Here is a 23,928-nt window from a genome sequence, read left to right as displayed (position 1 = left end):
AGTACAGATAAGCAGGCTAAATAGTTTTTGATCTAAATAATTTAGGCTCATTCTATGGTGAACAAAATGCAATTATGGACAATTTTGGACCTTATTCCATCACTTTAGTATCATAATTAAAACATAAAAACTTCATGAATGAATTTAGCTATTAACCTTGTGGGTGAAGACATCCGCTCTGTTTTTTCTCAGCAGCCAGCAGACCTGGCATACACTTGGAGTATGGTTTTGCCTGCCAGAAATGTGCTTTCATGGAATTCTTTAACAGATCTTCCCTTGATGTCCACAATCTGCATAGGAGCAGCAGTCCATTTGCTTATGCTGAGCTGCAGGTTAACCACTGCTCATTGCACATCATAGCGGATCCTTTTCCGTGCAGCCACAAAGCCTCTCAGAATGCTGAGTCTCAATTTTTGTCAGATAAGGCAGGTTGGAGAAATCAAAGTATGTTATATTGCCATGGAGGTTTTTCATACAAATATGATTTCAGAGATACATTTTAGAGTATACATTATGACTACCAGTATATTGCTTTTTTTCTAAGCATATTTTAAGCAGAACGCATACAGCATAAAAGCTATAATAATAATAAAAATTCTCTATAATAATTTAAAAGAGATTCTTGGAAATGAGCTATTATGCAGTCTATTGTCTCAATTAATATTCACATCAATATGCAGTAAGGACAGCACTCTTCCAGGAGATTACAAAAATGCAAAAAATATTTTATTACTCCATGCAAGTAGTTAATAACAGAGTTTCAGCCTTGGTAAAGACCAGATAGGTCGAAACGTTGCCGACCTTTATTAAGGGCTTGAAAAGTAGCAACCTTTCGACCTATCTGGTCTTTATCAAGGTCTTGATAAGTAGCAAAGTCTTGACCTATCTTGTTTTATCAAGGGTTTGATAATGACCAGATAGCCACCAACACTAACGCTTTTTTGGATTGGTTACAAAATAATTTTTATTTATCATAACAGTAAAAAACCACATAGGTTTATAAAAATACATAAAATGGAGAGAAAGACAAAAACAAGAAAAAGAAGGGGTGGGTATGGCTTTTAAAGTGGCATAGTGTAAATCAAGCACGAAAAGAGCTACAGCAAACAATAACCAAAGCAATTAGATATATACATATATAACCAACCTAAATAGGTGTACAACGTGTATTATATAAGTATAATCCGTCAGCTCAATCTGCTAGGAATAGGGACCAAGCACCATATAATATAAAGTGCATAATCATGCTAATATATATATTGTGCATACAAAAATAAGTAAGGAGCCCGGGCCCTACCGCGAGCAGGGCAGACATGTACAGCATAGATAAAACAAACCCAGAAAAAACATGTAATGATATGAATTACCTTGTATACTCCGGCAGCCAGGGACCCACCACACCCGACGCACGTTTCGCTATGGAACAAAGCTATTTTTTGTATTTTTGGAATCTCCTGGAAATGCAATGTCTTTATTGCATATTTTTGTGGATTCTGATGAACTGTGTCACTCCTGGTGAATCTGGGTGTTCTGCAAGAACACAGATGGTATTATTCATGTGCATATCATTCAAGCTAGAGATGCACCAATGTAAGGCCAAAAATTGTGATGTTACCAATGTGGCACAATAGCTGAAGAGTATCGCCTTACTTTGATCGTTCACCTCTAGGGTGGTTTCACACATTGCTTAAAAAAAGTTCAACTTTTTTTTAAAAAAAAAAGCTTTTTTTTTCTGTTCATTTAATAAATTTATTTATAGGAAATGAATGCTGATGTTGACTGTGAGTTCATCAAATACAAAATGCACTACAAAGTGTGTTACATTGAAGGCATTTTTTTCTTCACACTTTTGGTGTGTTGGTTTGGTTCTTGGCTTTTTTTCTCAAATGCTGCATGCTCTAGGTGTGGCCTGTTTTTCTTTTATTTTTAAATAGACTTCTCTTTTGGAAAATAAAAACATGAAGAAATGAATGTGTGCATACAAAAACACTAAGCTAATGAAAATCATGACAAGTTTTTAAAAGCCAGAGAAAAGAAAGACACAAAAAAATTGTGAGACTGAAGTGAAGCCTGAAACACATTTCAGGCCAAAATTTCTATGCTGATTTAATTTCAGATTGCGGTATATCTTTATAGTAATCATAGCACCATTTTTCTGATACAATAGCACCAAAATCCCTGCATAGACAAAGAAAAATGAAAAAATTCTTGCTGTCTGTATCTGCCAATATGGAAACCTTAGAAGATTTTTTTGTATATTTTCTTATAATCACGATAAGTGCATAAAGTATGTAAGTAAAGCTCTACGAGGATCCAAAACCAGATCATTTGACTCTATCTACACGAGGAATTTTTGAGATCTATATCAGCTAAATAAAACTTCAACAACTATAATGCCTATTAATAATTCAGCCCAAAACATTTTAGATTAAACTTTATATGAAAAGAAAAAAAATATTGTTCAAGAGTGGATATTCATTTTAAAAGTAAACAAAGTAAAAGTTTGTATATGCACGCAGTATATATAATATGTGGTTCAATCGTTTTTAGAATAACATAAATAAAACAAGTTTAAAAATGATCGTTCTCTGCAGCATATTGTGCTGCCTACTCCTGTGTTCCTCTTTCAGATGTTGGATTGTCTAGAGATCTGGAAATGCAAATATCTAGAGAAACACTTGTGATTATCCAGGGCTGTGGCACATCAGCAGTAGATCCAGGAGAAATTAAAAAATATTCACAGTCTTTGCCAAGTTTAATATAAATTATTTGTAAAGGGGGTCACTTAAATTTCAAATAAACTTTTTTATTTGCAGAACAGAATAATATACAATAAAGTTTATACACAGATCAGAAAATCTGTCTCTGATTTTCTGTGTAAAGTGTTGGTAATAGGGATGAGTTTCTGGCGATAAATAAAAAAGCACTATACTGCAATTCACTAGAGAGAGTTACCCGATAGGGTAGAGCACAGCATCAATTAATAGTCCATGAGCCAAGAACCAAATTTGACGATATCGGTACCAAGCGGAGTGACTAATTCTCTTTGGTATTTTTAGGTAGATGCATGTCTGTAGTTTATTTTTTGATATGATAGCCCTTACATATACGTAGCTTATTAACCCCTTCAGCCCTAGGCCTATTTGTACCCAAGTGCCTAAGCCAATCTGACCTGTGCCACTTCATGGGCTAATAACTTTGGAACGCTTTCACCTATCCAAGCCATTCTGAGATTGTTTTCTCGTGACATATTGTACTTCACGTCAGTGCTAAATGGGAGTCAATATATTTTACCTTTCTATATAAAAAAATGCTAAATATTCGGAAATTTTGGAAAAATCGGCAATTTTTTAACTTTGAAATTCTCTGCTTTTTACAAAAATACTGATACCCCCCATAATAGTTATTAATTTACACTCCCCACATGTTTACTTCATATTGGCATCATTTTGAAAATGAAACCTTATTGTTTTACGACGTAATAGGGCTTATAGTTTTATGCGCAATTTTTCACATTTACAGCAAAACCCACTTTTCAAAGGACCAAGTCACTTCTGAAGTCACTTTAAGGGGCTTACATAACAGAAACCACCCATAAATTACCCCATTTTGCAAACTACACCCCTCAAGCTGTTCAAAACTCATTTTTAAAAACTGTTAACCCTTTAGGTGTTCCACAGGAATTTTAGCAGAATGAAGGCGAAATTTCAAAATTTCATTTTTTTTCCAGATATTACATTGTAATCCAATTTTACCTGCAACCTAGCAAGGGTTAACGGCAAACCCAAACTTGGTTACCCTAATTCTGCAGTTTATAGAAACACCCCACATGTACTCGTAAACTAAAGTATGGGCACACAGCACAGCTCAACACGGAAGGAGCGCTATGTGGTTTTTGGGTGGCGGATTCACTGGAAGAAATCTAGGGGGCCATGTCACATTTGAAGGCTGCCTGAGGTACCCCCACAGTGGAAACCCCAAAAAGTGACCCTATTTTGGAAACTACACCCCCAAGGAATCTTTTAGGGGGTATAGTGACCACTTTGACCCAACCAGTGTTTCACAGTAGTTGGAAACACTTGGTTGAGAAAATGGAAAAAGTGCATTTTTTACATGAAGGTGTCATTTTAGGCTCATTTTTTTATTTTTAAGAGGTGTACCAGCAAAAAATGCACCCCACTATTTGTTCACCAATCTCTCCCGAACACAACAACACCCGATATGTTGTCGTACACTGCAGTATTGGGGAACGGCAGGCCTCGGAAGGGAAGGAGCGCCAAATGACTTTTGGAGTGCAAATTTTACTGGAAGAAATCTAGGGGGCTATGTCACATTTGAAGACACCCTGAGGTGCCCCAACACACGCACACACACTGACACATACACGTTCTGTGTACACCAAAGCACGTACTGCTATCCTTTGCAGTTAAGTCTTTGACCGGCAATACAGAACTGATTCGAACTCTGAATCGTCTTGGCCACTGTGTGTCATATTCAATGGCTGAGGAGATCGATACAGCCCTTTGTATCCAGAAGTTGGAATGTTCAAAGGATGACATCCCAATGCCAGCAAGTATCTACCCAGGTGTGTTCACAACCCTGGCCTGGGATAACATTGACAGACTTGAGGAGACACTAAGTGGAGCAGGTACATCTCATAGAGTCAATGGCATTGCTGTTCAGTCCAATGTTGCATGCTCTGTGACAAAGAAAGTCCTGCCAGATGTAACCAAGTCGAAGAAAAGAAGCATAACTCTGACAGAATTAATGCTACCGATATACAATGTTGGGCAGCGGGGAGAGCCACCCAGGATTGAGACTTCGAATGTTAACACTACCAAGGAGGTCCAGGATTCAAAAACCAAAAACCATATCTGGCTTCTGGCTAGAATGTCAGACCATGAGGATCAGACCACCAGCAGTTGGACTGGGTTCAACATAAAAATCCGCAGCGACATTGTAGTGGCCCAGGACACTGTAAGCTACCTGCCCACTATCAATGCTCCTGCAACAGCCATGTCCACTGTGAATGAAGTCTTGGAGCAAACACATGCCATCATGCAGACCCTGAAGCTTAACAGAATTGTGTGTGTGTTTGATCAAGCACTCTATGCCAAAGCTGCCGAGGTTATCTGGAAACAGGAGAAGTTCAAGAACATTATAATTAGAATGGGTGTCTTCCACACAATCTGTAATCTCCTCTCTATCATAGGGAACAGATTTCAGGATGCAGGCCTTAGAGATCTGTGTGTTGAATCCGGTGTAATCGCTGAAGGATCAGTGTCTGGAGTGATGGACGGCCGGAGGTACAACAGAGCAGTGAGACTACACAAGCTGGTCTATGAAGCACTTATGAGGCTTGCATGGAAAAACTTCCTTCCATGGCTAGAAGAAAACCATGCAAGGGACCTTCACCATCTGGATGAAACACTGAAGAACATCACAAACTTTCGCATCAGTGTGTCGCAGGGATCCTTCGAAAAGCTCTTGGATAATGAATCTTGCACACTTACCCTGAAGCTCTTTCAAGTTTATCTTGAGACCCTCAGAAATGAACAACTCTCAGCATTCTGGATGTCATACTTGGACATGGTCGAGACCATGCTGGCCCTGGTTCGAGCTTCAAGAGAAGGCAACTGGATGCTTCACCTAGGAGCAATCCGACAGATGATACCATGGTGTTTTGCCTATGACAAGGTCAACTATGCCCGATACCTAACCTATTACTATGCCACAATGTCTCGGCTGCCCATAGAACACCCAGAGGTCCATGAATACTTCATGCAAGGTGGCTTTTCGGTCCAGATCGGTAGCAAGAATCCTTTTGGACGAATTCCTGTGGACCAGACCATTGAAGAGACAATCAACAAAGACACCCAGACACCAGGGGGCACAAAAGGCTTCAGCCTCAAAGTTGGAGCTGTTTCCAGGTTCTACCTGACATCAGAGTACCGCAGTATGTACTTGAGGCAGCTGAGGGCCCTGGTAGGCCAACAATATACTGACTTCAGCCATTCAGACCTACAGGTGTCTAGGATTAGAAGAGATGAAGCCGATGTCCAATCTTTCGTTCAACTGCTGGAGACAGGTTGGGTGAACCCCTTCAACAAAGAGCATAATGGTGAACTTATCAGTTTGTCAACAGCGACTGTAGCACCACCAGATGTAGCCAAAGACCTTCAAGGGGCATACAGTATAGGAGAGGATGCATATCAAACATTCAAGGATGAGCGTTTGGGTACCGATAAGCCAACTACATTGTTTCATGACAAGATGACGAAGAACAAACTTAAAACGTTCTCTAACATCCAAATGAAGACACGCAGACAAGGTCTTGGCAAGGAGGTAATTTTGAAGGCTGACAGAAACCTATTTGGCCAGATGATACTTGTAGCTGAGAACAGAAAGCTACAAATGAGTGATGTCTTGACTCATCCCCTGGGTCCATTGCCATGGGCACTTGCCAATGGTGATGGGTCTATCCGCAAGACCAACAAGGCTGCCCTCGCAAGGGAGTTGGAGAGGAATGCTCGTCCTGCAGAAGTGATCCCCGAGCCCTCTGCAACCATCATTGATGGGATGAGCCTGGTTCAGAAACTGAAGGGAAACAATGCAACATTTGGCCAGCTAGCAGGCACAGCAATGAGTCGCGCTATCCATGAGGGTGCTAAGAGCAAGCGCATTGATATTGTCTTTGACGTCTACAAGGAGACATCCATCAAAGATACAGAAAGAGTCAACAGATATGAAGGCACAGGGATCCATTTCAAGAACATTCAACATGGGCACAACATCCAGCAGTGGAAAAAGCTTCTAAGTAGTTCCTCCAACAAGGCAAGTCTCATAAAGTTTCTGGTAGAAGAATGGAAGGCGAAACACCACAGGGAGAAGCTTGAGGAGAAGGAGCTGTATGTCACATGTGAGCAGCTCTGCTTTAAGATCACCAAAGAACAGTGGGAAGAGGCTGCTGACCTTAAGTCAAATCAAGAAGAAGCAGACACACGCCTCCTTCTCCATGCTCTTCATGCAGCAGAATCTGGTTACAAGTCGGTCATCATCACTTCGGAGGATACTGATGTCATGGTCCTGTGTCTGGGCATGTGCCACAAAATCCCATCCCACCTGTTCCAGAAATGCGGTACACAGAACCGGACAAGATTCCTGGATATCACCACTCTGAGCCGAACATTGGGAGGCAGCGTATGTGATTCATTGATTGGTATGCATGCATTTACAGGCTGTGACACCGTCAGTGCATTCGCTGGCCGTGGGAAGATGACGACACTCAAGCAGTTGAAGATGAACAAGACATACCAGGATGCCTTTCAGGAAGTTGGTCGTTCATGGGAAGTGTCTACCGAACTTTTTGAGAAGTTACAGGAAATCACCTGCCACATGTACCTGCCAACTACCCAAACAACTGAGGTAAACAGGCTCCGTTATCAGCTGTTCTGTGCCAGACGTGGAGTGGTAGAGTCAAGTCAACTCCCTCCTTGCCAGGACTGCCTTTTCATGCATGCACTGCGTGCAAACTACCAGGCTGCGATCTGGAGGAGAAGTCTGCAGAGCCAGCCATGGGTTGCAAACCCAACAGACTGCGGTTGGATGATAGATAACGACGGAAAGCTTGTTGTCAAGTGGATGCAAGGGGCACCAGCACCAGAAGCTATTATACAGCTACTGTCCTGCAAGTGTGTGCGGTCATGTGAACTTCCTCAGTGTACTTGCCTCAGCAATGGCCTGAAGTGCACAGACATGTGCAGATTACAGACATGCCAGAACAAGGGTACTGAAGACGAGCCAGTAGAACAACAGTCAGATTCAGAGTCCGATGTTGAAGATATTATGGAGTAACATATATATATATATATATATATATATATATATATATATATATATATATGCACATGACATGTTCAGTGTGTATTTACATAACTTGGATTAAATTTTGTTACAAATACTACATCTAGTCACTCCGGGTGGTACCGATATCGTCATATTTGGTTCTTGGCTCATGCTAAAATTCCTGTGGAACACCTAAAGGGTTAACAGTTTTTAAAAATGAGTTTTGAACAGCTTGAGGGGTGTAGTTTGCAAAATGGGGTAATTTATGGGTGGTTTCTGTTATGTAAGCCCCTTAAAGTGACTTCAGAAGTGACTTGGTCCTTTGAAAAGTGGGTTTTGCTGTAAATGTGAAAAATTGCGCATAAAACTATAAGCCCTATTACGTCGTAAAACAATAAGGTTTCATTTTCAAAATGATGCCAATATGAAGTAAACATGTGGGGAGTGTAAATTAATAACTATTATGGGGGGTATCAGTATTTTTGTAAAAAGCAGAGAATTTCAAAGTTAAAAAATTGCCGATTTTTCCAAAATTTCCGAATATTTAGCATTTTTTTATATAGAAAGGTAAAATATATTGACTCCCATTTAGCACTGACGTGAAGTACAATATGTCACGAGAAAACAATCTCAGAATGGCTTGGATAGGTGAAAGCGTTCCAAAGTTATTAGCCCATGAAGTGGCACAGGTCAGATTGGCTTAGGCACTTGGGTACAAATAGGCCTAGGGCTGAAGGGGTTAATAAGCTACGTATATGTAAGGGCTATCATATCAAAAAATAAACTACAGACATGCATCTACCTAAAAATACCAAAGAAAATTAGTCACTCCGGGTGGTACCGATATCTGGCCCGGCTCATGGACTATAATGGTTATTTCCACTTTTACTCAATTGAATCCTACTCTTTTTTTTGTTCACAGGGTCCGTGTATAGGTAACCAGCAGAGTTTGGCACACAGCAGACTATGGGATGCAGTGGTTGGCTTCCTACATGTTTTTGCCAACATGCAGATGAAGCTGTCACAGGTAAAGAGACTGTTTGCAGTCAATACTATAATTGTGTTTAAAGCGAGTATTTCTCAAACTCATGTAGTGTAGATCTATAGGAAGGGATGTCCAAAGATATTTTGAAGCAGTTATCAATTGACTCTTGTTCGGGGAAGGAAAATGATAATTTCTTATGAAAAGTGAAATATATCCATGACCAATTACCAAACTCAATAAATTTAGTGTAGCATGTCAATCTTTATAGATATTATGCTCCATTCCTTCCCATCTGGATTGTCTGGCTGTCTTATGGCATGTTGCAAACACTACAACCTATTTGATACCAAACTAAGATCTGAAAGCATAGGTACTGTAGATCTAAGTGGTAGCTGCACAAGGTACACACATAGTGAGGACTCCTGTTTAGCTATTGTGACAAGCTATCCATGCAACCTCCAGGATATATCCTCTTCATAGAGAAACAGGACTTGAACTCTAACGCTACCTATTGGCTATAGCAATCCCGAGAGTCAGTATCGATCTTTTAACAAGCCTTGCCACATGACTTGGAATATGAAGCCAAACCAGAAACTGCATGTGCAGACATGTATTTTGGGGTGTTTGCCCCTCCTCAGAGCAAAACAGGAGCTCTAATTTGGCTAGGCAAGAAGACTCTGATGGGGGTCTAAGGTGGATCGTTTCTCCCAATCAGACGCCTCTCACGTAGCCAGGCTGTGTGCCTCCAGGAAAAGCACATAAGTGCCATGATGCTTTCATGCTATTGCTGCAACTATAATACATTCCAGAAATTGTTGGGTGTCACTAATCGAACAATTGTGGCATATCATCGAGATATAGAGCCCAGTTCATCAAAGCTTTTCCACAGAATTTTGGTGTAAAAAGCTTTGAAAAGTCAAACCATTTTGTCAGGCAGCACTAAAAATGTGTGACTTTTGGCGTTCTCACCACTTTGTTCGAGCTACGGTGGGATGAGGGCATGTCAAATCCGTGAAGAGCAGCTGCGTTCCTTATGCCACAAATTTTACTACAGTCCCCCTAATGGATTAAGATTTGTGGTAAGGTGCACATGGAGGCCCACATCTCTTCTCAGAGGATTCATTAAGAGTCTACCTCCCGTTAAGACTGGTGATAAAAATGCTGATCTTGATGAATCAGTGCCATAATGACTATTATGAGACATTTCAGTAACTTAAATTAATTGCCACCTCTGATCCAGATCTACCCACTACAACATATAGGTTTGCTTATTATTCAGACTTGAGGAATTTCTAGGTGAAACGAGTCAAGAATACATAAGATACTATAAAGCATGAAAAAATGGAATGTATTTTCTTTACCTAATCTTTAAAGGTAGTGAGTTGTAAGATTCACCCTGGAGAGGGGCTTCTTAGTGACTCATGGAATAATTTGCTAATTGGAACCTGTATATCTGAAATGTGGAATAATTGAAGTGAAAGGGAAAGCTGCACTTTGGTTCAAGTCTTTTGCAATACATTAATGACCCCCCTAGATAAAACTCATCAACTAGAGTTTCCCATGGGGCTTCACCTTCCCTGTATTGTCCTGTCATGTTTACTCAGTTCTGTGGTGTGCTACTGACATGACTCATTGACATAAAACCCATTAAGGCAACAAGTACATAGACTTCTGTAATACTGGCGAAAATATAGTGTGTTTTCTTCATGTTTGTTGTCAAATGTATATATGGCTTTGATAACATGTCTTTACATTGCTTTTCATTCATTAACCCAATTATTTACAGAATAAACAGTATAAGACACAGCGTGTCAAATAGAGGGTCAATACTAAGTGGGTTTGACTTTTATTCATGTTGACTTACATAACACTTGAAGAGAACATGTTATCAGGTCCTAAGCTGCTCCCCCGATCTGTATCTCTTTTTGTTTAAACATCAAAAATTCCTTTGTAAGGAAGTTCTTCCTTTTTTGTTTTTGTTAATCCTCCATACGGTTCAAGAGATATGGACCTAAGAAGGAGGTGCTCACTGGGTGATAATGCATATCATCTTAAAGACACGTCCCAGATACTCCTGTGAGCCACACCCCATTGTTAAGCACCATAAAAAGGCACATATCTCTGGTACCGTATGGCGAAATAAAAAAAAAAACCAAGCAGCTTATAATAAAATATTAAGAAAACTTAGCCACTACTGACCTGGTGACAAGTCCACTTTAATTAGGATTTTACACTTACATTAAAGAGAATCTGTCAGCAGGATCAACACTTCTAAGCTGTCTATATGGGCATGTAGGTTAAAGAAAGATAAATAAAATGATACCTTGATATATGTGATCTGATGTCTTATTCCACAGAAATCCACATGACAAACTCATATTGAGTGGCCAGTGTCAGGCAGCTGCTACAATGGCAAATAAAATAATGGGATGCATTAAAAGAGGCATAGATGCTCATGAGGAGAACATAATTTTACCTCTATACAAGTCACTAGTGCGACCACTTTTAGAATACTGTGCACAGTTCTGGTCTCCGGTGTATAAGAAAGACATAGCTGAACTAGAGCGGGTGCAGAGAAGAGCGACCAAGGTTATTAGAGGACTGGGGGGGTCTGCAATACCAAGATAGGTTATTACACTTGGGGCTATTTAGTTTGGAAAAACGAAGGCTAAGGGGTGATCTTATTTTAATGTATAAATATATGAGGGGACAGTACAAAGACCTTTCTAGTGATCTTTTTAATCATAGACCGGTGACAGGGACAAGGGGGCATCCTCTACGTCTGGAGGAAAGAAGGTTTAAGCATAATAAGAGACGCGGATTCTTTACTGTAAGAGCAGTGAGACTATGGAACTCTCTGCCGTATGATGTTGTAATGAGTGATTCATTACTTAAATTTAAGAGGGGACTGGATACCTTTCTTGAAAAGTATAATATTACAGGGTGTATACACTAGATTCCTTGTTAGGGTGTTGATCCAGGGAACTAATCTGATTGCCGTATGTGGAGTCGGGAAGGAATTTTTTTCCCCAATGTGGAGCTTACTCTTTGCCACATGTTTTTTTTTTTGCCTTCCTCTGGATCAACATGTTAGGGCATGTTAGGTTAGGCTATGGGTTGAACTAGATGGACTTAAAGTCTTCCTTCAACCTTAAAAACTATGTTACATGTTTCTTAATATATAAATGAGCTGTTACGATCTATGGGCCAGACATAGATCTCCCTGAGATTCTGCTTCCAGAGATTATTTTAAATGATAGGGGACATTGCCAGTGTGAGACAAGTAATGACTGACATGGAAAATATCTAACAAAAGAACAAGAGTGTAAGTGCCATAAAAATATAATTTTATTAAGTACATATCATTAAAAATAAAATAAAAAAAAACACATAAAAAATGCCAGAGGCTGCAATGCCAAATAGAAGGATGCAGGAGATCCTGCTTAATATTGGACCACAGTAGAGCAACAGGCAAGTTTATGTAGATGTAAGTACTAGGGTTAAATCTTCCTTGCTAAAGTGCATAAAGTATAAGGTGCTACAAAAAAGCATGCATATAAATATAGTAGGCAAGTCAGGAGGAAGTCATCTCACAAAACGTGCGTTGGGGCGGTGGGAGAATCCTCATTATACCCTATTCAGCTCATGTAAGTCCTTATTATTATTCTGCCTCCTATATTGATATGCACGCTTTTATGCAGCACCTTATACTTTATGCACTTTAGAAAGGATGATTTAACCCTAGTACTTACATCTACATAAAATTGCCTGTTGCTCTACTGTTGTCTAATATTAAACAGGATCCCCTGCACCTTGTATTTGGCATTGCAGCCTCTGACATTTTCTATCCATTTTTAATTCTGTTTTTAACTATATATACTTAATAAAAATATAATTTTTATGGCACATACACTCTTATTCTTTTGTTAGATATTTTCCGTCTAGTTACTCAGAGTTGTGCTCACTTTCCTCTTTTTCCAAATTTTTGGGTGCTTATTGTTACTTTCTATGTAATGACTTATAGTCTGCTCTCTTGATCTATATATCACACTAGTAACCCCCCCCCCCCCCCCCCCTTTCATTTAAAATAATCTCTGGAGGCAGATGCTCTATGTCTGGCTCATAGATCTTAACAGTCAATTTATGTGTTAGGAAAAACATGGATTTCTCTGGAAAAAGACATCTGATCATAGTTATTAAGGTATCATTTTATTCATCTTACTATGACCTGTGTGCACATGTGGACGGCAAAGGATGATTGATTCTACTGACAGATTCCCTTTAAGGTGAGCAGTGGTCTTAGAATTATAAAGTTGTTCATTATAAACTGCTTTCTTTTTCTTTCAGGATTCAAGCCAGATTGAACTCCTTAAAGAACTTCTGGATCTCCTTCAAGACATGGTGGTGATGCTGCTTTCCCTTCTAGAAGGTAGGGTTGCATTATATTATTATTTCCTCTTTAGCTTTCTACTGGATTTGTTAAACAAGCTACAGACGTAGCAGTATATCCAGCCATATTGTTGACAGTTCTGGATTTTATATCCTGCTTTCAGGTTCCCTTTTGCAGGTTTTTCCTTTCCCGGTTTCTCCCACTGATGGCTCACATTCAATCCAGCTCAGAGATAGTTGAGCAAGAAAAAAAAAAGCTACACCATTTATGCATGCATAGATTATTTTGTTTGTGTCTTATAACTGTGTAAGCTAGATGGCACAGGTAGATTAAAAGAAACCTGCCTCTTTGGAAAACGATATTTACCCACAGATGTGGGGTTAATCTGTAGGTAGGGTACAAAATGCTGCCCTGCCACCTTATTTAAAGTACAACTATTGGAAGAAAATGAACTTATATATTCCCACGAGCCACCAGCTTTCAGTCATGGGGGCGGGCATGGAGGGTATACAGTCACCACTCACAGCACTCCTTGCTATACTTTGATCAGCAGCTGATAGTAGCCTGGCATTTTGAAAGTGTGCACTGCCGTGTATCTGTGCAGAACGAGCTGTCAATTAAAGTGCTAGGGCATGCTTACAGCCTCCGCTGACCGTATAGTGAGTGGTACTGTTAGCGGTAACTGCAGCCTCTCCATGCCCACCCACACGATTGAAAGCTGGCAGTTCCCATGAGGAGATAACTTAATTTTCTCCAGATAGATGCACTGTTTGTAAGGCAGCCAGGCAACATTGTAACACTTTTTACCTGTCGATTGACCCCTATCTGAAGATAAATAGCATTTTATGGGGTGATAGGTTCCCTTTAAGTGATGAAGAATTGACCAATAAATCTTAGGAATTGTTTTCATGTGTAAACAGATAAGAAATGGTATAACCTTCAAAGGCTTGTAGTGCTATTTGTACACACTTCCACAGTGGGTCTGTTATGTGTTCTTCATAATGCCTCTATTGCCGGCAGTCGCTTGTCATAACTCAATTCCCTCAAATCCAATAACACATAAGATGCTGAACACCAAATTATGGATTTAAGGCCAGCTGTCTTTTCTGTGGAAGATGAATAAAAATCCTTCCTTATTAGCATTATGCTAACTATATTTGCATATGCTTTGCATTTTAATTTCTTTTCCCCTCTGAAAAAATATAAGTAGAAAAAAAAAGAAATTAAGTAGAAAAAAAAATGAATAGACTGATTTGGAAGTCATTTCATGTATCTGATACATAGAAAAGATGGGGTCATCCAAAATTCAAAAGAATAAAACAAGATGTCTGATTCCTATTGGTGCCATTTACATTGAAATGTTACAGTCTTTGACTAGCAACTGTGTGTTCACCTTACTGTACAAAAAGTGAGCTACAGAAAAAAAAACTCTGATAGATACCTGTGTATGAACTGGTGGAAGATGTTTCACAAAACATCATAAGAATATTTAAAAATGGTAATGGAGCCTTCATGGGATTGATGATTGACATATAATAATAGTGGTTCAGAAAGAGTCCCCCAATTACAAAGAGTCTCATTCTGGAGGACCTCCATGTTTTCAGTTTAACAAGTGTAATACTTTTTTTTACCCTTTGGCAGTGCTGCAACGTAATTGAACACTTCTGCTAGGTTCCGATCAGAAGGACAACCTGAAAGTAGGTTTTCTTTGACGGAACCTCTAAAAAAAGCATTGTCAAACCAGGAAAACTTTTAATATAAGAAAAAGGAATACAATTGTGTGTTGAGTTGTAGGCAATCAATTATTTATTTTTTTAATTTATTGTTTTTTATTTATGTTACAGGCAATGTAGTAAATGGGACTATTGGAAAACAAATGGTTGACACTTTAGTGGAGTCATCTAGCAATGTTGAAATGATACTGAAATTCTTTGATATGTTCCTGAAGTTGAAGGATCTAACCAGCTCTGATGCATTTAAGGAATATGACCCAGAAGGAAAGGGTATTATTTCAAAAAAAGAGTTCCAAAAAGCCATGGAGGGACAAAAACAATATGCGCAGTCAGAAATTGAGTTTCTACTCTCTTGTGCGGAAGCAGATGAAAATGATATGTTTAACTATGTGGAATTTGTAGACCGATTCCATGAACCAGCTAAAGACATTGGTTTCAATGTGGCTGTTTTGTTGACCAATCTCTCGGAGCACATGCCAAATGACTCTCGGCTCCAGTGTTTGTTAGACCCTGCAAACAGTGTTCTGAACTACTTCTCTCCATATTTGGGCCGTATAGAAATAATGGGTGGTGCAAAAAGAATAGAGAGAGTATATTTTGAGATCAGCGAGTCAAGCCGAACACAGTGGGAGAAACCTCAAGTCAAGGAGTCCAAGAGACAATTTATATTTGATGTTGTAAATGAAGGTGGAGAACAGGAAAAGATGGAACTATTTGTTAACTTTTGTGAGGATACAATTTTTGAGATGCAGTTGGCATCTCAGATATCCGAATCAGATGCAGCTGAAAGACCTGAAGAAGAGGAAGAAGAAGAACCGCACCATATGATTGAAGTTGGTGAAGAGGATGAAGAAGAGCAGTCTCTAGAATCATCATCTGCTTTTATTGTAGCTTGTACAGCACTGAGGAAAAATATGTCCAATTTCTTCAAAATGTTAACCTTGAAGAACATTGGTAAACAGTTTCGGAAAGTGAAAAAGATGACTGTCAAGGAATTAGTCAAAGTCTTCTTCTCCTTTTTTTGGACGCTGTTTGTTGGTTTGTTCCAATTTGTGTTTACGATAGTATGGGGAATATTCCAAATTCTTTGGAGCACAGTATTTGGAGGTGGCTTAGTCGAAGGGGCCAAAAACATTAAAGTAACCAAAATATTAGGAGACATGCCCGATCCTACACAATTTGGAATCCACGATGATGTCTTGGAAGCTGAAAAAGCAGATTCATCTGAACACTCCTCATCTGCAGAACTAGCACAGCTTGTTAAAGGAGACAAGGGAGATATGGATATGCCCGATATTTTTGGCATGTCTGCTAAGAAAGAAGGTTCTAAGCATGGTGTAGAAATTGGTCTTGGTGACTTCACAGAAAATGTAAGCACAGACAATACAACCAGTCTGGAGAGTGCTGTACACAAGAAGAGAAAAGCTCTTGTAAGTAGCTTAATTTTTCCTATTTCTCTTACTTATTTCCATGTGTATGCCACTTTGGGCAATCAATTTATTGATTTACGTAATTGTTAGTGTTAAGTAGAGGTAATATATTAACTTGATAGTACATCAGTGTGTCCATGAGTATTGTACATTTTTTTAGGGGTCGAAATACCTTTCTGGAAATAAAAACAGAAATCACATCTGAATTTTAAAAATATCGTAAAAGGCTCTCTATTTCTTATAATCTTCCTCATATGCCATGGTGCGGTAAATGTAGCTAAAAAAATGAAGTCCTCTCAGCTATGGAGGACTTGAGGTGTCCACTCAAACCAACAGACGTATATTGATTTGCTGTCTTATGGCGACTGCATCGGGGACGGGGACAGCTAACATGGAATGGATTATAATGGAGTATAACTTTGTATCCCATTTCTGTCATCTTCTGATAACCTCTTAGCACTTTTTACCAAGTTCACCATGACTTTTACTAAACTTGCAAAGATTTTAGTATGAGTGGATATGTCAGTAAACCTTTTACTGCTCTCATTAAATTATCTCCTAACTTCCTTAGTTCTTCTCCCTGGTGCAATATCAAGAGAAAAATACAAAAATCTAATAAGGCAGCGTCCCTAGAAAATAAGTTTTGCGCATAAGCGTCTTTGGATGTTGCATTAAAGTTGGAATTCACAGTCTTTCCTCCTCCCCATTGTCTAGAAGAATTAATGAAGCAAGTCTATAGTTATGCATGTTAGTTCGCAGATGCTCTGTTGTGCTGCCTGAAGGCAACAGTTAATGTCTATTTTAATTTTAATATCCACATTCTTGATGTGACGTTTAACAGTTAAGAGCGTTATCATGATGATGCTGGATGGCGCGGCGAGAGATTGGAGACTAGATATATTGTATCAGAAGGAACATGTGACTGTAAAGGCCAGAGAATTCAGAAGACCCTGCTTTCTATTTATTAATTAATGTTTCAGCTTTGGGGGAACATTATCAAACAAGCAATTTACTGGCTATAACAAGCATTAAGAAATTGGGCCAAGGTCACACAGTATAATTATAATAGCATTGGGTAGTTATCTGATGTGGAACTGCGATGCTCATTTTGTGTTAGATAACGACAGCAATTAATGCTCAGACAGGGCAGGCTTTATGCAATTATAGGACATGATGCTGAATTGTTGCAGCAGTTGTACATTGGATTCTTCTGCTAGTTGGACTGTAAAAGTGATCATTCTTATACATGGCAGAATTCTTCATTTTATGTGTTAGTGAAAAAATACACAAAGTTGTTTATTGTCAGTAGAAAGGAAATAAGTAACCTTGAGCAATAGTTTGGGCTACTGATCACAAAATTTAGAGATAAGCAAATCGATTAACAGCGACCATATCAGTTGTCCATGACCACCTAAATGGAGCCTTGAGAACCGACTCCTACCTGCTGGCATCCGTCGCCCCTTTTCGCTAGTAGGCAGGTGCAAAGCCAGCCATGCGTGCATCATGCTGCAATGACGATGTCATGCCAGTCCTATAAATCAGAAAAAGTGTTGGGGATTACAGGAGGTGGGAGGCAGTTTGAAGGGCTCCTATCTGACTACCAAGGACTGTTGACATGGTCCCTTAATCAGGGTCCTGTAAATCGATTTGCTCACCTATAAGCAAAACCTATAGATCCTAGCTTTGATATATAATATTCCAACATCCTGCGTGGCACATATGACCCTTAATCATAAAGCATGCGCATGGAGCACATACAGTTATATGAAAAAGTTTGGGCACCCCTATTAATCTTATGCTTAATGTTTTATAAAAATAGTTTTTCTTGCAACAGCTATTTCAGTTTCATATATCTAATAACTGTTGGACACAGTAATGTTTCTGCCTTGAAATGAGGTTTATTGTACTAACAGAAAATGTGCAATCTGCATTCAAGCAAATAAGTATGGGCACCCTTATCATTTTCTTGTTTAAAATACTCCTACCTACTTTTTACTGACTTACTAAAGCACTTTTTTTGGTTTTGTAACCTCATTGAGCTTTGAACTTCATAGCCAGGTGTATGCAATCATGAGAAAAGCTACTTAAAGTGGCCACTTGCAAGTTGTTCTCCTGTTTGAATCTCCTCTGAAGAGTGGCATCATGGGCTCCTCAAAACAACTGTCAAATGATCTGAAAACAAAGATTATTCAACATAGTTGTTCAGGGGAAGGATACAAAAAGCTGTCTCAGAAATTTAACCTGTCAATTTCCACTGTGAGGAACATAGCAAGGAAATGGAAGAACACAGGTACAGTTCTTGTTAAGGCCAGAAGTGGCAGGCCAAGAAAAACATCAGAAAGGCAGAGAAGAAGAATGGTGAGATCAGTCAAGGACAATCCTCAGACCACCTCCAGAGAGCTGCAGCATCAACTTGCTGCAGATGGTGTCACTGTGCATTGGTCAACTATACAATGCACTTTGGACAAGGAGAAGCTGTATGGGAGAGTGATGCGAAAGAAGCCGTTTCTGCAAGCACGCCCCAAACAGAGTCGGCTGAGGTATGCAAAAGCACATTTGGAGAAGCCAATTTTTTTTTGGAAGAAGGTCCTGTGGACTGATGAAACCAAGATTGAGTTGTTTGGTCATACAAAAAGGCGTTATGCATGGCGGCCAAAAAACACGGCATTCCAAGAAAAACACTTGCTACCCACAGTAAAATTTGGTGGAGGTTCCATCATGCTTTGGGGCTGTGTGGCCAATGCCGGCACCAGGAATCTTGTTAAAGTTCAGGGACGCATGGATTCCTATCAGTATCAGCAGATTCTTGACAATAATGTTCATGAATCAGTGACAAAGTTGAAGTTACGCAGGGGATGGATATTTCAGCAAGGCAATGATCCAAAACACCGCTCCAAATCTAATCAGGCATTCATGCAGAGGAACAATTACACTGTTCTGGAATGGCCATCCCAGTCCCCAGACCTGAATATCATTGAACATCTGTGGGATCATTTGAAGAGAGCTGTCCATGCTCGGCGACCATCAAACTTAACTGAACTGGAATTGTTTTGTAAAGAGGAATCGTCAAAAATACCTTCATCCAGGATCCAGGAACTCCTTAAAAGCTACAGGAAGCGACTAGAGGCTGTTATTTTTGCAAAAGGAGGATCTACTAAATATTAATGTCACTGTTCTGGTGAGGTGCCCATACTTATGAGCTCCCTTAATCATGTCTCCAGAAACGCGTTGAGTTCTTACCCATATGGCTTGTGCTGAAGTCTGTATCCTCTATGCTTAAAAGTTTGTGAATAAAGAAAATTATTTTTTACGGATTCGGTGGAAGCTGGACATTCTTTTCTTTTTTGGACTCTATACGCCTGAACACAGCGGGTCCGTGCTCCCGAGGATTGGTTTATGCATCACGGGTGACTGGTTTATATTCCTTCGCCCATACTTATGCACCTGTCAAATTTTGTTTGAATGCAGATTGCACATTTTCTGTTAGTACAATAAACCTCATTTCAAGGCAGAAACATTACTGTGTCCAACAGTTATTAGATATATGAAACTGAAATAGCGGTTGCAAAAAAAACCAACAATTTTTATAAAACATTAAGCTTAAGATTAATAGGGGTGCCCAAACTTTTTCATATAACTGTATAGTGAGTCCAGTGCAGTACTGTATTATAGAACCATAGGCGCTTCATGTGCTTCTCTATTGGGCCTCCATATAACACCATGTTCTTCTATAGCTCAATTTTTACTCATGGATTAAAAACCTTTTATGTAATGTACTGTATGAAATATTAGTGGGCTGTGTAAAAAAATAAGGCACCAGTGGGAGCTGATGGACAGAGGATTACTCATTTCAGTCTGGTACTGTTGGTTTCTTTTTTTTTCCACATTCCAATAGCCTATTGTAACAGCTGCATCTGTGCAAAACTAGTAGAAGGAAAATGCCTGCATACAAGCTTCTGTACAGAGTTGTCTGTTTTATGCACCTCTCCATAGGAGAACAGTTCAGCTTATGACTATTTATTCTACTATAAACCTATGAAGCACCACCTTGTTTGCTTCTTTTAGAGCCATTGTATGAAATGTTGATACACTAGACAACAGATTTCCATGACTTCCATATTACACATCTACACCACTGTGATCCATGATATAGCCGAGTTTGAAAGCAGAAGAGTTAGTATTTCCTGACATGCAGATGGGCGAATGGGTGACCTGTAGAGTTGGTGCAATTTGATTACAAGGACCTAGTTCGTTGACCACATTAGTAATTTGGATGTAAACCCTGAGAACTGCCTACAACTTGATGGCATCCGCAGAACTTCTTTCAATTAGCCGGCCTAGCAAGGAGTCAAATGTTCATCATGCCGCAACAATGATGATGCGTCAGACCAACTAATCAAAAGAAGAGCAGCGAGTGCCAAAAGGTAGGAGGTGGTTTTCAGGTCTCTTGTTGGGAAATCTCACATGTCAGCTCACACACATCCTGGAGTATAGGAGCTCAAACCCTCTCTTCTTCTGCCCATATACTGCAGATTACTGGGGGCTTTCCATCCATTCCTTAGAAATGAGGATGGGGCATGACAGATTTGAACACAGTAGACCCTTTTGTATTGCCAGGAGTTAAGCTGCTGTCAGGGTGAAAAAAAAATGTGGAAATGATGTAGTAGCAAACTGGTTACTAGTGTTAACAAGGCATCACATTTTGCACAAATTGTAGACGAAGCACAAAAATCCATTTCATTCAGGTCATAACACATCTAGTTGTGTATTTGACAGCTGGTTCCCAGCGAGGTTCCTTGTAAAATGTAGATTGTATATTATAGACCCAATCATTTTCACACAATAAATCTGCAGAAATCCTTGAATTACCTCATTCCTACTGCTCAGAATATACGGTACCAGAGAAATGCCAGCGTAATAGAGTAAATGCCTCCAGTGGCGATCAATACTTGAATATTTTATGGGGACAAATATAATAGGATTTTTGCTTGAAAACATTTGTATCATTACGTGGGTGGGCAGATTGAACAATAATTGATTTTTTTTAGAACTCTAATTTAATATTCATTTGCGTGCTATTAGGACCTGATTATGCTCTGCATGCAAAAACTAATGGGTATTATGCGTCTTGTATAGTGGCGGTAGCTTTTAGGTTCTATAAAGGCACGACTTTGGTGTTAGCATAATTATGATTCCCTGTGTGAAAGACTTTAGTATAGCAGATTGGCCTGAGTTCCAATTTGCAGTTACCTAATGTTAGTTATTTAACTATTTTTTTTTTTTCACATTTATTTTTTAGAGGCATTTTACTTTTCTATATTAACTGTAATGGATTAAGTTAGTATAGTACATTTTGTGATGTAAACATATCATTAGTCTGAAGGCAGAGGTATTTTAAGTTCAAAGCCTTAACTGGAGCCTGTCACCCCAAAACGCTAATTAAACCAATAATATGTGGTGGATTTAGACCTTATAAAAAACATGCCTGCAGTATACATTTTAGTGGTTTAGTTGCCAGATATTATTTTGTATACAGACGAGGGGATTTCAGTGCGCCCTTGGTGTGGCTAAGGGCTCAGTGCACCGTTAAGCTCCCTGAATATACATACTGAGCTTATTTTCACATTTTGCTCTTGAGTGCAAGTGAGTGAAGCCGGAACTCAATCGGTCTCCGGACCCCCTCTCCAGCCATGGAGTTGCATCTGCAGACAGGAGCCAGCAATGAGATCACATACTGACACTGTGTGAATGGCACGTGGCTGGACTCCTCGGCCTCCTTTGGCATGCAAAATAAATAGTTTCTTTTTCTGGCAACTAAGATCTACACTACAGGTATAATTTTTACTAGGGCTTTATACATGTATAAGTGGCTTACTTAGCGTTTAATGGGTGACAGACTTCCTTTAAGGCCGGGGTCACACTTGCTTGTGCAATGCGAGAAACTCACACGAGTCTCTCGCATCAATACCCAGCACAGCGACCGGCACTTGGGACCGGAGTGTGCGGCTACATGTATTTCTATGCAGCCGCACGCTCTGGTCCCGAGTGCCGGCGGCAGTGCCGGGTATTGATGTGAGAGACTCGTGTGAGTTTCTCTAATTGCACTCGCAAGTGTGACCCCGGCCTAATACTAGTTTTAGAGTGCGACTGGACTATGGTTTAGGTAATTTTGTTTCCCATGGGACTGCATTGAATCGTACATAAATACAATAGGCCACAAATTTATCAAGTGAAATACACCAGCAAGGCAGAAAAATGGATTAACAAATATAGCACAATTTTGTACTTAGTATCTAAGCTTTAAACAGAAAAAAACCACTAAATAAGATAGAAAATACAGCAACAGTGGAATTTAAAACATAACTTTTACTAATATTGGATAAAAGTCACAATAGTGTCACCCAAAGTGATATAAAAATAAGGGGCAAGGTCCCAACCAAGAGACCTACAAAAGACCCCCGTTAGGATTCAAAACAACTCCGCCTGGGTTAGCAGAAAAGCGGAATGTATACAGACCAACGTATGGTTTAAACAATAGCTGCCACAGACATATACATATGAATAGCAGAACCACATATATTACAGTTGGTTGCAGGTAAAACAATTATCGCTGCATAGAAAAAATGGCACCTATTATTGATGATGCTATAAATAATTGTTAAAATGAAGACGGAAAAGGAACAATCTCACCCATTCCAAGATACGTGAGCAGGAGCACCGGAAAAACCTCTAGTCAGGAAACGATCCGGGACTTGATGAGAAGGGATGACAATACCCTGTCATTCCCTATGGGGCTACCGGTAAGCTATCCCCAGAGCTCCTGCCCTTACAAGGGCAGTCCACAACTACCCCTGCAATAGAATGCCCTGCACTCTCCCTGTGTTCAGTCCCGACGCGTTTCCTCCAAGTCAATCATCAGGGGACCTGCTTGTATAGAGAGATGAGTGCCTACATATTAAGAAAGGGAGACAATAAGTTCTGCCACCCACTATGCTGTCTTACAGAGAGTGACCGAACTACAAGAGCAGACTTAAATAGGAGTGGTTCAAACCTTCAACCACTTAAAATGGAGCAATCACAACACCTGTGTGGTAGCTATGGGTAACACGTAACAACTAATGTAAATGGGCCGGTGAGATGAAGTGTATGTAATCTAGCCCAACTGGCCACATATGTGAACCCTAGTGTCCAATACAACAGCGCTGTCAGCGCTATGAAACATAGCGGCGGGTGAACTGACCTGTATAGTGACGTCACACGCCAAAAGCACGAGATGCCTCCAACTCCTACATGAAAAACTGTGCTAGTATCCGCGGGCATGCGCAGTGAATACCGGAAGTCACCGTTACTAGGTGACGCGCGGCTACCACAGTGGATATTAATAATTATTAAACAAAGCTCAAAGAGTGCTATGAATTAAAGCGGTAGATGAACCCACTTAACTAAAAGGTATAATACACCAAAACCGCAAGACACACAAGGCGAGCGGCTATGGACATGCGCAATACCAGACACAGCTTTGTTTAATAATTATTAATATCCACT

The 23,928-nt window shown here is 39.7% G+C and overlaps 1 protein-coding gene across 11 annotated transcripts in view; it reads left to right on the top strand.

Annotated features, from left to right (window-relative positions):
* RYR3 (ryanodine receptor 3) overlaps window positions 1–23,928 on the top strand; it is a 978,540-nt gene that overhangs the window by 860,507 nt on the left and 94,105 nt on the right. For all 11 annotated transcript variants that reach the window (XM_077263521.1, XM_077263512.1, XM_077263503.1 and 8 more), the window contains 3 exons: window positions 8,768–8,872; window positions 13,178–13,259; window positions 15,065–16,383. In XM_077263521.1, the coding sequence (XP_077119636.1) occupies window positions 8,768–8,872; window positions 13,178–13,259; window positions 15,065–16,383 (1,506 nt within the window). The remainder of the gene's footprint in view (window positions 1–8,767; window positions 8,873–13,177; window positions 13,260–15,064; window positions 16,384–23,928) is intronic.

The sequence above is a fragment of the Ranitomeya variabilis genome, chromosome 1 (genome assembly GCF_051348905.1).
Source record: "Ranitomeya variabilis isolate aRanVar5 chromosome 1, aRanVar5.hap1, whole genome shotgun sequence".
In the NCBI taxonomy this organism is placed as follows: Eukaryota; Metazoa; Chordata; class Amphibia; order Anura; family Dendrobatidae; genus Ranitomeya; species Ranitomeya variabilis.
The sequence above is the reverse complement of the archived record's forward strand: the minus strand, read 5'-3'. Positions and strand labels throughout refer to the sequence as shown.